At 37.2% G+C, this 17850-nt stretch overlaps 1 protein-coding gene across 1 annotated transcript in view; it reads left to right on the top strand.

Annotated features, from left to right (window-relative positions):
* Nucleotides 1-17850, top strand: part of TBCK (TBC1 domain containing kinase) — a 273436-nt gene that overhangs the window by 89355 nt on the left and 166231 nt on the right. Inside the window, exons 18-19 of the mRNA XM_008055888.2 lie at nt 93-143; nt 1764-1847. Of these exons, the coding sequence (XP_008054079.1) occupies nt 93-143; nt 1764-1847 (135 nt within the window). The remainder of the gene's footprint in view (nt 1-92; nt 144-1763; nt 1848-17850) is intronic.

The raw sequence follows: 17850 nt of genomic DNA, 5'->3' as shown, positions 1-17850 counted from the left end.
GGAGGTGATACAAAGAACTGAATAATATATACATCTACAGTTATACTAGGTTATATTTATTTGACTTCTTTCTCCCAACCCCTCTGCATTAGGTCTTGACTCTCTTTGTGCTCCATTCCTGTATCTAAATTTCAATAATGAAGGTAAACCTCTTTAATATTTAAATAATCATTCTGCATATTACTGTTAAATATTTTATTAAAACATGAAAGTTTTTGTTTTTTGTTTTAAAGTTCTTGGTAGATTTTTTATGAAGTAATCTATTAGACTCATTTTGGAAATGTGAAGGAATAATTTATACTGGAGAGATTCAGTTATGATCAGCCTATAACCTATATTTGGTGGGAATTTGATTATTCTCAGTACATTTGCCTACTTTGATGACTATTTTTATGGAACTATGAAGAAAATTCTGACTTCTTTAAAAATTAATTTTAGTCTACATCTGCTTTCTAAAGAATTTATAAAGAAATCAATATTGTCTGCATTTTTCTCCAAAGGCTGTCATTTCAAATACCACTTCCTTAATGAAAACTTTTCTTATTCTCTTTTCTGAGCCCATATAGCACATTGTATTTCAGATAATTTTTCTTGTGTCTGTCTTATATTCTAGGTACTTACACACTAATGTTGTCATCTTTTCTTTTAGCAGTTTTCTTTTAATGAGAGATGTTTTGTTTTCTTCCCCTCTGCTATAACTTTTTTATAATAGGTTTTTCACTATATATTTATCAAATTCAAGTGACTTAAATCCCAAATTCCTGATACCATATATAGAGCATGTTACTATATATAGCTTCAATGTCTAGATGCCTTATCTCAGAATCTTTATCTTTTCAAATTTTATTTCATGTCAGAATTTGCATAGATTTCTGGAATTCAATAGAGATAGCATAATCTCAGAGAACTGAAATTTCACTATTTGAATGCTTTTAAAAACTGCATTGTTCTTGAAATCCTCACTTATTAGTCTAGACCAGACTTTTTGCTTTATTTAGTTGGGCATAGCCAATTTTCAGACAAGAATACTAAAGGGTCTGTGTTTTAAAATACAGATGATAGCCAGGCTCGGTGGCTCAGCCTGTAATCCCAGCACTTTGGGAGGCCGAGGTGAGTGGATTGTCTGAGCTCGTGGGTTCAAGACCCACCCAGGCATCTTGGTGAGACCTCGTCTCTACAGTAAATCAAAAATTAACTGGGTGTGGTAGCACGCGCCTATAATTCCAGCTCCTTGGAAGGCTAAGGCGGAAGGATCACCAGAGCCCAGCAGGTCGAGGCTGCGCTGGCTGGGAACGTGCCACTGCACTCCAATCGGGGTGACAGAGAGACTCCAACTCAAAAAAATAAAATAAAATAAAATAAATAAAATACAGGTTATAACTAGTATTCTTATATCTAAAGTTCACAGACACTTGTTTGCATCAGCAGTAATTAAGGATCGTATTTAAGGATGAGTAAATAATTGTCATGTTTAGAAATTTAAAAAAACAAAGTTTGGGTAATAAACATTTTTGTTATTGTGTAATAACAATTGCAGAGTTTGAAACTGAATTTGCTTTTCTTTTTTTTGTCTCTTTGTGTTCAAAATATTTTTCATTTTGAAGCAAAAAGGCTTTTCCCCCCTTTATTTTGTGTTTCTAGCACTTATTATCATAACTATTGTTTAGTAATAGACTCAGGGAATGTGTGCTAAGTAAGTGATTTATTGCTGGTTGTTATTCTATTAACTAATTTTTACATGCCTTTGCTTTATTCATTCTTAGCCTTGGCTTATGCGTGTATGTCTGCTTTTATTCCCAAATACCTGTATAACTTCTTCTTAAAAGACAACTCACATGTAATACAAGGTAAGCAAATGTCTTTCCTTGTCTTTTTAAAGGGAAAATATTTATGTCTAAAGTAACCAATGCTCGTTTAAATTTATGATTTTGACCCAATAAAACACGGTGATGGTCTATCCACTGAAACCCACAAAAAGAAATTAGGATATTTATTCTTTTCTCCAAGTCCTCAAATAGTTATGGTATTTTTCTAATGAATATGTGGTATCTGATCTCAATTCTAACAAGTAAAAGCACACTAGTTCAAAAAAATAAGACTGCTGTTTGTGTCTCACAAATAACGTTGCTCACAAAAATCTTCACCATGGAGCAAACCCATTGTGAATTAGTAAAAACTTTAAACATCGTTTATTGTGAAAGTAAAATATTAAAAAGTACTTGTCATTGATTCATCCCTATGCTTCCACACTAAAAGTATACTACCATTTTCTACTGCTTTCCTAAAGCATACCTCCTCCTTAGAGTCCAGCTCATAGAACAACTTGTTTCCAAATTCATTCAGGATGACTTCAGTCACATTCAAACTTATAATTTTCTGTGTTCTGTTTTGTAAGTAATTTAAGAAAAGTTAAAAAATATGCACTTTTGAATGGGATAAATGCTTCATAATTAAGCTTCATTACTTATTGTGTAATCTTATATAAATAAAATTCTCCAGTTATCATTTTCCTCATATCTGCAATAAAAAGATTGTTGAAAAGATTAAGCATGATAAATTTTTTATATACCTAATACATAGAAACATTCAGTAAATGTTCTTATTTATTTCTTTATGTTGTTACTATTATTACTGTTTTTTGCTAGTGTCATTATCACCATGACATTATGTTTTATGTCTTTTCAGAAAGATTCTAGATATTTTAAGGGCAGGGAATTTTCTTGCAGTTTTTTATTATTTTAGATCAGACTCAAAGCTATTCTGTGTCCCATTTACCATTTTTATGACACGTGTCAAATATTCTCTTGATTTAGAGATGGAGTCTCACTCTGTCGCCCAGACTGGAGTGCAGTGGCCACTCCCGGCCACTGCAGCCTCGGCCTGCTGGGCTCCAGCGATCCTTCCGCCTCAGCCTTCCAAGTAGCTGGAACTATAGGCGTGCGCTACCATGCCCGGCTAATTTTTTTTTATTTATTGTAGAAATGAAGTCTCGCCAAGTTGCCCAGGCGGGTCTCAAACCCGCGGGCTAAGGCAATCCACTCACCTTGGCCTCCCAAAGTGCTGGGTTTACAGGCTGAGCCACCGAGCCGGCCGATTTAGAGATTTTACCTATACATTATTCATTCTACTTAATTTTAAACAACTTGAAGCTGGTGCTGTGTTTTATTTATATTCACATTTATGTTTATGTTATTATAGTTTGATATGATTCACTCAGTTTGAATAAATTAAGTGTGGAAACTAGAGTCTATGATTTATTAAAAATTCTGAGAAAGCAAGATCTCAGTAATAACTCTACTTGCTTAGAAATGAATACAAGATTAGAGTATCAAAGTTGACCTGATATGTAATATAATGGGGAAATAATTAGAAAAGATGCAGAAAGGAAAATATGAACAAAAAAGGTAAAGCTTAAAGTAGGAGAACGAAAAAAGTATGTATAAATAACTTAGTACATAAAAACATTTTTTGAGCATCATTTACATTGGAGTATAGAGAAACAGATTTAAAACTTACCAAGAAAAAATTTGTGTTTAAAAGCAAATTAAGTCATGTGCTTCATTAATATATCTCTTTGTGACTACAATGTAGATAGGTGTTAAATTGAAATAATGATCCAGTGTCTCTATGTTAGTTTTGAAATGTTAACTCTATTGAAATATTTGTATTTTTTTTTGCCTTTTTAAATAATGCTTAATAACAAGGGAAGATATTCAGAATACAATATTGAGAAGAAAGCAAACTACAAAAAGATGTGCAATGTGGCCCACATTGTGTAAAGCTATATTTATTTATTTATTTCTAGTTTTTATATTTTATTTTAATAATGTGGGGTACAATTCAGGATAAGGTATACAAGTCGTCATCATACAGGTATAGTTTGGGACTCCCTTTGGCCTTCACTTTACCTCGTTTGAAGTCAGATACCCTTACTGATGCTGTGCCCCCCCCATCCTGGAAGTAACTTGCTACTGCCAATCCCTTTCTTTTTCTTTTCTTTTTGTTTTTGTTTTTTTGAGTTGGAGTCTCACTCTGTCGCCCAGACTGGAGTGCAGTGGCCGCTCCCGGCCACCGCAGCCTCGCCTGCTGGGCTCCGGCGATCCTTCCCCCTCAGCCTTCCCAGTAGCCGGAATTACAGGCATGCGCTACCATGCCCGGCTGATTGTTTTGTTTTGTTTTGTTTTTTATTGTAGAGATGAGATCTCGCTGCCCAGGCGGGTCTCGAACCCGCGGGCTCAGGCAGTTCACTCACCTCAGCCTCCCAAAGGCGCGGGATTACAGGCTGAGCCACTGAGCCTGGCTCAATCCCTTTCTTATAGTATTATAGTCAGGGTCCACTTATGAGTGAGAACATATACTTTGTTCTTTGTTTCTCTGATAGATCACTGAGTATGATAGCCTTTAAATCCATCCAAGTTGCTGCGAAGTCCATGTGTTTGTCCTTCTTTATAGCTGTGTAATATTATGTTGTGTATATACACCACATTTTTAAAATCCAGTCTAGTTTCAATGAGCAACACGGATGGTTCCATGTTTTTGCTATTGTGAATAGTGCTACAATAAACATACATATGCAGGTATCTTTTCTGTAAAATGATTTAGGTTTCTATGGGTATATTCCCAGTAGGTGATAACTGGGTCATACAGAAAGTCAACATCTAGTTTTAGAAATTGCCTCACTGTTTTCCAAAGAGGTTGCACCAGTTTGCATTCCCACCAACAGTGTAGAAGTGTTCCTTTTTCTCTGCATCCTTGCCAGCATTTGTTGTTGTTTGTTTTATTAATGATGGCCATTCTTACTGGAGTTAGATGGTATCTCAGTGTGGTTTTGATTTGCATTTCTCTGATGATGAGTAAGGCTGAGCACTTGGTCAAGTGTCTGTTGGCTGCCCGTATATCTTCTTTTGAGAATTGTCTATTCATGTCTTTTGCCCACTTTTTAATAGGGCTGTTTTGTTTTGTTTTTTTTTTCCCTTTTGGCGTGTTTGTGTTCCTTGTAGATCCTAGATGTTAGGCCTTAGTTGGATATACAGTTGGCAGATATTTTTTCCCATTTTGTGGGCTCTCTCCCCACTGTCTTGGTGGTTTCTTTTTCTTTGCAGAAGCTTTTCAGTTTGATGAAGTCCAATGTGTCTATCTTACCTCTTATGGCTTGGGCACTTTGGGGTTTTGATCAAGAATTTGTTTTCAGGTTTAGTTTCCATATGGGTGTCTCCTGCTTTTTCTAAGGTCCTTATAGTGTGAGGTTTTATGTTTTATATTTGATCCATTTAGAGTTGATTTTTTGTGTATGGTAATAGGTAGGGTTCCTGTTTCAGTCTTTTGCTTGTGGTCAGCAAGTTTTCCCAGCACCATTTACTGAATAGGTTCTCCCCTCCCCAGTGGTTGTTGATGGAGGCTTTGTTGAAGATAACGTTGGTTGAGAATCAAGGTTTTGCTCTGGAACCTCTATCCTGTTCCATTGTTCCGTATGCCTATTCTTGTACCAATGCCATGCTATTTTGATTATTATAACCTTATAGTAAAGTTTAAAGTGTGATACCTCTTGCTTCATTTCTTTTGCTAAAGATTGTTTTGGATATTTACGGTCGTTTATGTTTCCATATGAATTTCTGTATTGTCATCTCCAGGTCTGAGAAGAATGATGTTGGTAATTTAATGGATATTGTGTTGAATCTATAGATTGCCTTTGGTAGTATGGACATCTTAACAATGTTGATTCTTCCTATCCATGAGCATGAAATATTATTCCATTTATTCTTCTTAGATTTCTTTGATCAATGTTTTATAGTTTTCATTGTAAAAGTCTTTCACTTCCTATTAGTAAGATGCTGAGATATTTCTTTTTCGTGTGTGTGTGTGTGTGTGTGTGTGTTAATGGGATTGTGCTTTTATTTGGCTTTCTGCCTGCTTTTTGTTGGTGTATAAGAATGCGACTGTCTTTTGCACATTAATTTTGTACCACAAGACTTTGCCAAAGTTCTTTATCAGTGAAAGCAGGTTTCTGACAGATTCTCTTGGATTTTCATGGTTTAGTATCATGTTGTAAAAAATGAGTGATAACTTCCTCTTTTCCTATTTGGATACCCCTAATTTCCTTGTCTAATTGGGCATATTTTTATTTTAAAATGGTTTGGTTTGAAATGGACATGCCCAATTCACTGCACATTTTCTACAGTGTGGACTTGTATTAAGTTAGAATTAACTTGAGAATGGTGTTTAGAAGGCATAATATATGGCTTTGACATTTTATAATTGAGAAGGAGTATATTTTACAAGAAGGTGGTTACTTTTTGCTTGTAGGTTTATATAATGAGATCATCTAACTTCAAGGGTTATATAAGAAAGAGCTTATGTAGATGAGTACCTTCTGTGATATCTATTATACCTTCTTCAGAGAATTTATGAAGTCATGTTCTATAAGAGTGTCCTGTATCTTATTATTAGTGGGGATGTGTCCCAAACATATTCATAGTTTCCTTATTACCCTTATCAGTAATGTTTATTATAGGACTGATACTATATACTCTTTAAGATTTCAGTAATACCAAACTGAGTTCATTTAAAAATGCTTTGGATGATACCAGACAATATGAGAGGCTTTGCAACATAATCTGTCAAACAGAAAGACAAACTGAAAAGATAAATGGTAGAAAATAATCAGGTTAGTATTTGTGTGATACAGAAGCAAATTTCTTAGTCTTCAGTTAAATATGTCAGCATTATAATGCTATGATTTTTAAAGCTAACATGACATTGTAATATTTATCAAACTTTTAAATATAAAAGCTTAGAAATCATCCTTCTCCAAGTTGGACAGGTGTCTATTAAAGGATACTGTATAGCTGAATTTCTATACTTTAGGAGAATGAAAATATCGGGGAATCCTCAAATAGGCAATTAAATCAAGACATACAAAATGAACTGGCTAGACTGTTTATTAGATACCCATATAATGCTTGGCTAGATGGCCAGCCCTTGGCAGGTTTAGTTAGATATATTCTGTTACATTGGTTTCTATTTTGATTCTGTGTAGATACCTACTACAAAACACAGAAATAATTTTTATATAAAATATCATCTTTACTAATTATTTTATATCTCAGGTGGATATGTATATTATATATTGAGAATTAATTTCTAACATGAAAAAGAAGAGTTTTCACATGCTTTTTTTTTTGTATTTACTTATTTATTATAAAGATGTGGGGTACAATTCAGAGTTAGGTATACAAATATTGATCATGCAGGTACCCTTGTTGATGAGGTATGCCCCTCCCTCCCCTAGCAGTTTCCCTCAACTGCCAGTCCCAACCCGCCTTCCCCTGACAGTTTTCTGCTACTGCCAGTCACTTTCTTATAGCATATAATTGTTCAAGGTCACCTTATGAGTAAGAACATATGGAACTCAGTTCTTTGTTTCTGTGATAAATCACTGAGTATGATCGACTCCAAATCCATCCAATTTGCTGCAAAGTCCATATATTTGTCCTTCTTTATGGCTGCATAATATTCCATTGTGTGTATTTATCACTTTTTTTTAGCCAGTCCAGCTTCGATGCGCAACACGGTTGGTTCCATGTTTTTGCTATTGTGAATAGAGCTACAACAAACATATGTGTGCAGGTATCTTTCTTGTAGAATGATTTGAGTTCCTCCGGGTATATTCCCAATAAGGGAAATGCTGGGTCATATGGAAGGTCAGTTACTAGTTCTTTCAGAAATTGCCACACTGTCTTCCAAAGAGTTGCACTAGTATGCATTCCCATCAGCAGTGTAGAAGCATTCCTTTTTCTCCACATCCTTGCCAGCATCTGTTGTTGTTTGTTTATTAATGATGGCCATTCTTACAGGGGTTAGGTGGTATCTCAGTGTGGCTTTGATTTGCCTTTCTCTGATGATGAGTGAGGCTGAGCACTTTTTCATGTGTCTGTTGGCTGCCCATATATCTTCTTTGGAGAAGTGTCTATTCATGTCTTTTGCCCACTTTTTTTTAAAGGGGCTGTTTGTTTTTTTCTTTTCAGTGCGTTTGAGTTCCTTGTAGATCATGTTAGGCCTTTGTCAGATATACAGTTGGCAAAATTTTTTTTCCCATTCTGTGGGCTGTCTCCCTGCTCTCTCTATGGTTTCTTTTGCTTTGCAGAAGCTTGTCAGTTTAATGAGGTCCCACTTGTCTATCTCCCATGCAGTAGGTTATAGCTTTACTCCCTGAAAACAAGATGAGGTTAAAAAAGGGAAAAGAATGGAGCAGGGAATGGGTGGAAGAGGGAGATGGAGAGAGAGAGGAGTAAGAGGGAAAATAGACAAATGTACTGACTAACAAATGAAAAGAGACACAAAGACAAGACAAGTAAAAAGAAAAACAATAATAACTACAAACTAACCAACAACCATACGAAAAAAATAAAACATACAATTATGCAAACATACAAGCTATCCAACCTCCTTATTAATTTGCTATTCCTCTATGCAAAGATGGGGTCTACAGAAAAAAAAATAGAATGAAGTCAGTAAACTCACAGAACCAAAGCAAGTATGTAAACATTATTACTAAGAGTAATAAGACAGAGAAAACAATATGGGTAAGACAAACAAAGAATTTTTAAAAATTTAAAACGGGGAACCAAGCACACTCTGAGACTTTTCCTTTAGGTCCAATGTCCTTTTACCTCTGATTTCTAGCTGTCTTTGCAGGCTGGTAGATTTGGTCACAGTTAAGGTCAGTTGTCCCTGGCCTGCTGTGGAGGATGGTTCATATCTGTGCTGACTGCCGAGTCTGCCACACAGATCTGGCCTGTGTCTATTTAGCAAGGGGAAGGAGCTTCGGCCCTTCCCATTTTGATGTTGTTACCTTAGATCCCCAGCAGGTGGTGCTGTTCTCACCGCTCCAGTTGATCTTTTTTCCGCAGCAGCTGGAGACTGCCAGGCAATGCAAGCTGGGCGGGGCGGAAGTCAGAGGCGGCCCAGCATGGGAGGGCGCGGGCAACAGTAGCCATGGTTGCAGCCGCTGCCTCATGGTTAGTGAAAGCAGCTCCACAAGCCTGGCTCTGGTTGAGGGGTAGGGCATGGCAGTGGCAGCAGCAGTGTTTGGGAGGCTTCACGATCTAGAGCCGTGGGTCGCCTCAGGCATGGGCAGGGCGACAGTGGCTGGGGTGGCATCAGCAGCTGCTGCGCGGTTGAGAAGTCTAAGGTGGTTGAGGCGTCCGCTGAGCACTGTTTGGAGAGCAGGCTGCCAGCAATGGGACCTGCACCCCCCCGGGGTGGGGGGAAGCTAGAGTATGTGTGTTCTCTTTCGCAGAGGGTCTCACAGACCAAACTGCCCCATCACCATCTTGCCGGAAGTCCCAACTGCAGACTTTTAAAACACTCTTTAAAAACTCTTATTATAAGACGGGCTCAGTGGCTCAGCCTGTAATCCCGTGCCTTTGGGAGGCTGAGGTGAGTGGATTGCCTGAGCCCGCAGGTTCGAGACCCGCCTGGGCAGTGAGACCTCATCTCTGCAATAAATCAAAAAAAAAAAAAAAATCAGCCGAGCATGGTAGCGCATGCCTGTAATTCCGGCTACTCGGAAGGCTGAGGCGGAAGGATCGCTGGAGCCCAGCAGGCAAGGCTGTAGTGGCCGTTCGCGGCCACTGCACTCCAGTCTGAGCTACCGAGTGAGACTCCAACTCAAATAAAAAAAAAAGTTTTATTATACAGACAAGCCAAACTTTATCGGATAAGCAAAATATCTTGTTCATATTATGAAAATAGAGAAGAAACTATAGTGTAAACAATAATGTATTTGGAGAGACTTATCGAAAGGCCAAAAAGACTTATTTAACTTGGCCACCACTCAGTATTTTTTTTTTAATTGTAGACGTGTGGGGTACAATTCCGGGTTAGATATACAAATTTTCATTATGCAGGTACCCTAATTGATGAGGTGTGTCCCCCACCCCCTGCAGATTCCCACTGTTGCCAATCCCACCTCTTCCCACCCGCATCCCCCTGCAGTTTCTCACTACTGCTGATGATTTTCTTACACTGTTACAATAATTGTTCAAGGTCCCCTTACGAGCGAGAACATAATTCTCAGTTCTTTGTTTCTGTGATGGATCATTCATTATTATAGACTCTGAGTCCATCCAGGTTGCTGTGAAGTTCATAATTTTGTACTCCTTTGTGACTGTATAATATTTAATTGTGTATAAGTATCTAGTCCTGTTTCGATGGGCAGCACAGTTGGTTCCCAGTTTTTGCTATTGTCAACAATGCTGCAATAAACATATCCTTTTCATAGAGTGATTTGAGTTCCTCAAGGTATATTCCCAGTAGGGGAATTGCAGGATTGTATGGAAAGTCGATTTTTAAATCTTTCAGGAATGGCCAAATTGTTTTCCACAGAGGTTGTATTAGTTTACACTCCCACTAACAATGTAAAAGTGTTCCCATTTCCCTGTATCCTCTCCAGCATCAATTGTTTTTTGAGTTATTGATAGTGGCCTTCCTGACTGGAGTTAGGTGGTATCTCAGTGTGGCTTTAATTTACATTTCTTTGATGACCAGTGAGACTGAGCATTTTTTCATGTATCTGTTGGCTGCTTGTGTGTCTTCTTTTGAGAAGTGTCTATTCATATCTTTCACCCACTTTGTAATGGGGCTGTTTGTTTTTGTTCTTTTCAGCATGTTTGAGTTCCTTATAGATCCTAGGTGTTAGGCCTTTGTCAGATAGATAGTTGGCAAATATTTTTTTCCCAGTCTATGGGCTGTCTCCCTGCTCTCTTAATGGTTTCTTTGACTTTGCAGAAACTTGTCAGTTTGATGATGTCTGTTTTATGTCTTATGGCATGGGAACTTAGGTCGTTGGTCAGGAATTGGTTGCCAGTTCCATAAGGGTGTCAACTGCATTTTCTAAGATTCTTATATTTTGAGGTTTTACATTTAGGTCTTTGATCCATTTAGAGTTGATTGTTGTGTATGATGATAGGTAGGGGTCTTGTTTTAATCTTCTGCATATGATCCACCAGTTTTCCCAGCACCATTTACTGAATAGGTCTCCTCTTCCCAGGGGTTGGTGGTGGAGGCTTTGTCAAAGATGAGTTGGTTGAGAAATTGAGGTTTTGCTTCTGGAATCTCTATCCTGTTCCATTGGTCTAGATGCCTGTTCTTGTACCAGTACCAGGCTGTTATGATAATCATAGCTTTATAATAAAGTTTAAGTTCTGGAAGTGTGATACCTCCTGCTTTGTTTCTTTTGCTAAGGATTGTTTTAGCTATTAGTGGTCATGTATGTTTCCATATGAATTCTTATATTTTTGTTTCCAAGTCTGAGAAGAATGCTGCTGATAATTTAATGGGTATTGCATAAAATTTGTAGATTGCCTTGGGTAGGGTGGACATTTTAACAGTGCTGATTCTTCTAATCCATGAGCATGGAATATTTTTCCATTTGTTTGTGTCATCTTTGATTTCTTAGAGCAGTGTTTTATAGTTTGCATTGTAAAGGTTTTTCATGTCTCTGGTTAGGAAGATGTCAAGGTATTTTGGTTTTTTGTGGCTATTGCAAATGGGATTGTGCTTTTTATTTGGGTTTCTGTTTGTTTAATGTTGGTGTACAGAAATGCAACTGTCTTTTGCACATTTAATTTTTACCCTGAGATTTTGCCAAAGTCCTTTATCAGTGAAAGGAGGTTTTTGACAGATTCTCTTTGGTTTTCAAGGTATAGGATCATGTCATCTGCAAAGAGGGATAACTTCCTCTTTTTCTATTTGGATACCTCTGATCTCCTTCTCTTGTCTGATTACTCTAGCTAGGACTTCCAGAACTATGTTGAACAGGAGCGATGAGAGTGAACATCCTTGTGTAGTTCCACTTTTCAGGGAAATGGTTCCAATTTCTGTCTGTTTAGCAGTATGCTGGATGTGGGTTTCTCATTGATGGATCTTACTATTTTGAGGAATGTTCCATCTATGCCTAGATGTTCATTTCAAGAAGGGGTGCTGGTTTTTATCAAAAGCTTTTTCATCATCTAATGATTTAATTATGTGGTTTTTGTTTTTACATCTGTTGATTTATTTAATTAAGTTTATGATCTTGCGAATGTTGAACCAGCCCTGCATCCCAGGGATGAAACCTATTTGGTCATGGTGGATGATGTTTGAGTTGTGTTGTCGGATTCAGTTTGCTAGAATCTTGTTGAGGGTTTTAGCATCTGTTGTCATCAAGGATATTGGCCTACCATTCTCTTTCTTTGTTGGATCTTTACCTGGTTTAGGTATCAGTGTGTTGTTAGCTTCATTAAATGATTTGGGGAGAGATCCGTCTTTCTCAATTTTCTGGAATACTTTCAATAGGATTAGTATTAGTTCAGCCTTGTATGTTTTGTAGAATTTTGCTGGAAAACCATCTGGTTCAGGGCTTTTTCTTGTAGGTAGTTTTCTTATAGCATAGTTAATTTTCTGGGATGTTATTGGTCTATTTGGGGTCTCAATTTTTTCTTGTTTCCACCAGGGAAGGTAGTGTGATGTCAGAAAGTCCTCCATTTCCTATAGGTTTTCAAGTTTGTTTCCATAGGATTGTACAGAGAGGTAGTCTCTGATCATCTTTTATAGTTCTTCAGAGTCAGTTGTAAATCGATCTTTTGTATTTCCGATTGTGTTTATTTGGGCTTTTTCTCTCTTTTTCTTGGTCAGTCTAGCTAGGAGTCCATCAGTCTTGTTTATCCTTTTAAAAAAGCTGCTTTTTGTTTTGTTTGCTTTTTATATTATCTTTTTGTCTTCTGTGTCCCAAATTTGGGCTTCAATTTTGGTGATCTGGATTCTTCTGCTGATGTCAGGGTTTTAGTGGTCTTGATTTTCCAGCTTCCTTAGTCTGTTAACTTGTGGTCTTTCCATTTTCATGTGTGTTTGTAGAGATATGAATTCCCTTCTTTCATGGCATCCCAGAGGTTTTGGTAAAATGTTTCTTCATTTTCATTTATTTCCAGGTGTGTTTTAATCTCTGTTTTGATTTCATTGTTGACCTAGGAGTTGTTTAGCATCATGCTATTTATTTAGTATACATGTCTTTGTGAGTTTGGGGGAAACTTTGTTAGTTGTGATATTTGTTTTTATTCCACTGTGTTCTGAGAAGGTACATGGAAGTATTTCAGTCTTATGAAGTTTGTTTATACATGATTTGTGGCCGAGGTTATGATTGATCTTAGAGTACATTCCATTTGGTTATGAGTAGAATTTATATCCCATGGTTTTTGGGTGACATTTTCTGTAAATATCAAGTAAGTCCATTTGGTCAAGTGTCACATTCAGGTTCCGGATCTCCTTTTTGATTTTTTTGTTTTGATGATCAGTCTGTAGTTGTGATCGGGATAATTAAGTTCCCAGCTATGATAGTGTTAGAGTCAATATCTTTTTTAAGTTTACCTAGAAGCTGCTTTGTGAAACTTGGTGCTCCTATGTTGGGTGCATATATGTTTAGGATGGACATTTCTTGTTTTTAGATTAAACCTTTTATAATTGTGTAGTGACCTTCCATATCTTTTTAAATTCTTGATAACTTAAAGGGTATTTTGTCTTATATTAAGAACACATCTCCTGCTTTCTTTTGTGTTTGTTCACCTGAAATTTTGTTTTCCATCTTCTTACTTTGAATCTGTGAGTATCCTTTCTGGTGAGGTGAGTCTCTTGGAAACAATATATTGTTGCCTCATGATATTTTATCCATTTTGGCATTCTATGTCTTATCGGTGGTGCATTTAGCCCTTTCAGAGTTTATCCCTGTAATGTGGCTCTTACAGAATTTGTTATTGTTGTTGTGACTGATTATTTGTTTGTTATCTTTTGATTGGGGGGTTAATTCACATGTGTTTTCAGTCTTTTTCCTGAATTCTTTTGAAGGGCGTTGTCATTTTTTTTTTCCTTTCTTCTGTGTTTAATACTTTCTTAAGTATTTCTTGTAGAGCTGATGTGGCTAATTCTGCTGCTATCCTAACTGGTCTTTCCCGGTAGGTAGTCTGACCTTTCTCTCTTGCTGCCTTTAGGATTTTTCTATTATACCTACTTTGTGTAGGCGAATTACTGTGTGTCTAGGAGTCAGTCTTCTCATTTATTGTCTTGTGGGGTTCTCTGAATCTCATGTGTTGAATGGTCGTATCACTGATGAGATAAGGAAAATTTTCTTAGATAATTTCATGGAATGTTTGTTCCAGGATGGTCTCTGTTTCTCTTTCTGCCTCAGGAATTCCAATTAATCCTAGGATCGGCCTCTTGAAATAATTGCTCATCTCTTGGATGTTTTGTTCTGTTTTTTTAAAGCTTCTTTTCTGTGTTTTTAACAGTTTGGGTTAGTTCCACATTTTGATCCTCAAGTTGTGAGATTCTTTCTGCTTGGTTAATTTTTCTTTCCATGCTTATCTGTTTGTTAGTTATTTCATTTAGTGTTTTCTTTTTTGCTGTTATCTCAGTTATCAACTCTTTCATTCTTTCCTCTTGTCTCTGCTCATTTCTATTCTTGCTATAAATATCTTGATATCAGGGTTTGTGGTTTCAGATCAGTCATTTTGTGGGCACTTCGTTGTTTGTATTTTGAAGTCTATTTTCTTGGTGGTTAACCTCCCAGAGGTCTGTGTGAAACTCATATTCTTCCACTGATTTTTCTTCATTTGTGTAGCTTTTCCTCCCCCCCCCCTTTTTTTTTTTACCTCCTCTTTAATTCTGTTCTAGAATGGGGGGTAGCTTTTATTTCTGTTTGCTCAATCTCCTCTTCTTCCTTATGTAGATCCTCTGGCTTTGTTCAATTATGAAGCTGGACTGTGGCGGGGGAATGTACTTTCTGCAGTTTTGAGATTTAATTGTGGGGGGAGCTGTGATTCAGAAACCATCTGCAGATCCCAGTATTCGCTGACAGGTGTTTGGAACCCCTGGAACCTACTTCCTAACACCTTATAATCTGTCCATGTAGTGGAGGTATAGGTTAGCCCCTTGAAAGCAAATTGAGGTAAGAAAAAGGAAAAGAATGGAAAAAGGAAGGAGGAGGATAAGAGGAAGGTGGATAGAAGACGAGGGAAGACAGGCGTGCCAACTAATAAATGAAAAGATACACCCACAAACACAGAAAAGATTTTTAAAAAATACAGTCAATCATAACAAACACACAAATCAACAACCCCCACCCCCCCCATTGATGCACTGTCCCTCAAAAATACCCTTACACAAACAGGATGTCTTAAAAAACAGCATTAAAATAACAGAAACAAAGTAAGTACAAAAATGTAATCAAAAACAGAAAGAACGAGAAGAAGAAAAAAAGTAAAACAAGTAAAATTTTTAAAAACAAAGACAAGCCAAACCAAAAAAAAAAAAAAAAAAAGAAAATCTTGCTCTGAGATGGTTCCTATAGCTCCAACTTCCTTTCACCTCTGGTCTCTAGCCGCTTCCCTCTGCTCTCATTGCATGCTTATAGGATTGCTCTCAGCATGGGTCAGATGCCCCATGGACTACTGTGGGAGGAGGGTGGTTCAGATCTGGACTCACCCGGCTTACTGCTGCTGCTGTCAAGTCTCCCACTCAGGTCTAATATGTCTGTGCTTGTTCCAGTGTTGGGTAGGGTCGTCTGTCTCTCTGAGTGTGATGAAGAGATAGCCTCTAGGTTCCAGGTTGGAGGCTGGGCAGCACTGGGCAGGCAATGCAGGTCTCCTCCTGGTCACAGAGAGTCTTTATGGTCACTCAATTTTGCAGCGATTCTCACAGTTCGACCTTTTCCATCACCATCTTGCCGGAAATCCAGTAATGTTTTTTGACATCCAGCATTCCAATTAAAAAACTGCTCAATAATTGTTGAATGTTTGTTTCTTTAAATACTATGCATTTCCCCCATTATTGTTTCTTTAAATACTGTGGTACATATACACAATGGAATATTATACAACCATAAAGGAGGGCAAATATATGTACTTTTCAGCAACCTGGATGGATTTGGAGTCGTTCACACTCTGATTTATCACAGAAACAAAGAACAGAATTCCATATGTTCTCACTCATAAGAGGACCTTGAACAATTATAATGCTATAAGAAAGCGACTGGCAGTAATAGGAAACTGTCAGTGAGGGGCGAGGATTGGCAGTTGAGGGAAACTGCTAGGGGAAGGGGGAGCACACCTTATCAACAGTGGTACCAGCATGATCAATGTTTGTATACTTAACCCTGAATTGTACCCCACATCTTTATAATAAAAATTAAATCTAAATAAAATAAGTAAATAAATAAATACTATGCATGTCCCCCCCATTATAGTTTCTATTAATTTGTATTTGAAATCTGGATTGGTAATTAGATTAAACTTTATATAACAAATGTTTCTTAATATTATACTGAAAAAAGAAACAATAGGCAAGGTGTTTTCAATCATTTGTCCAATATTTATATTGACTATGTATGTTCCATAAGGACAAAGTATAGTTTCAATTAACTTAGTCTGTCATTATGCAATTGTGCTGATATGGTGCTAGCTACTGCTTACAGAATTGAAGTTCTTGCAATAAATAAAATAACATTCAGTTCTTCCAAAGAATTTCACAGCATGATATGGTGAATAAATATGAATGTAATTAATTATAAGTTAGGGAGACAAACATACATCCTATTATGTTCAGAGCAAGAGGTAGAGAGATTTGTTTTATTTTGGTTTTGGTGGCAAAAAGAAGAGATAGCATATTTGGAAAGCTTTCTAAAAGAGGATATACTTGATGAATTTTAGATTTGGATAGGATTTGATGAAAAGAAGGAAGTAGAGTCTTAAGACAGAACAAGGAAGGGAACTGCAGTAAAAGAGTGCCAAATGGGTTGATAAAACGGTCACTAGTCAAATCTGGAACATGGGATAAGAAAGAGAGATGAAGAGCTAAAGAATGAGCTGAAACCGTGCACTGATTGTCGGTTACTAAAGACTGATAGAACAGTTTACTTTTCTTTGAAATGTTTCTTTTAGGCTTGGAATTCAGCTCTCATTTTACTGGTTTCCCTCGTAGTTGTTTTCTCCTCTATTTTATAGTGTTTGAAACTTGAAAATAAAATTGGATTTTTGTTTTTGTTTTGAAAGCAACAAGGTTTTATTGTAAAATGGAAGTGCACACTCAGTGTGGGTGGGTGTACTTAAGAGAGTGAGTTGTGTTTAACATTGGTTTTTGATTTGCATAAATATCATATGCACACTTCACAAAATTTGAGAAAATCTTAACTCATAAAACTGATCAATTCAAAAGATATTGTAGAAATGCATATTCACTTAATCTTTGAGTTGTCTTTGCAGAAATGAAAAGTTTCTATATTCAACAAATTGAATTGCTCTTGGAAAAATATTTTTATAAGTATACACTAATCAAACTGAAAACATTTTGTTTTAAAATTTTTGTTATGCCCGCGGGTTCGAGACCCGCCTGGGCAGCGAGACCTCATCTCTACAGTAAATCAAAAAATCACCCGGGCGAGGTAGCGCATGCCTGTAATTCCGGCTACTTGGAAGGCTGAGGCGGAAGGATCGCTGGAGACCAGCAGGTCAAGGCTGTGGTGGCCGGAAGTGGCCACTGCACTCCAGTCTGGGCGACAGAGTGAGACTCCAACTCAAAAAAAAAAAAAAAAATCTCTCATGGAGTATGGTTATGTCTTGTGACTTCACACAGACATGTTTTAGAAAACATTTAAGGCTGGGCATGGTGGCTCATGCCTGTAATTCCAGTATTTTGGGAGGCAGAAGTGAGAGGGTAGTGTGAGCCCAGGACTTTGAGACCAGACTGGGCAAATTTTCAAGACCTCGTTTCTACAATAAATCAAAAAATAACTGGGTATGGCGGTGCATGTCGGGGTTCCACTTG

Source organism: Carlito syrichta, unplaced genomic scaffold (genome assembly GCF_000164805.1).
Source record: "Carlito syrichta isolate Samal-C Ts95f unplaced genomic scaffold, Tarsius_syrichta-2.0.1 Scaffold302017, whole genome shotgun sequence".
In the NCBI taxonomy this organism is placed as follows: domain Eukaryota; kingdom Metazoa; phylum Chordata; class Mammalia; order Primates; family Tarsiidae; genus Carlito; species Carlito syrichta.
This window is presented reverse-complemented; position numbering and strand designations above follow the sequence as displayed.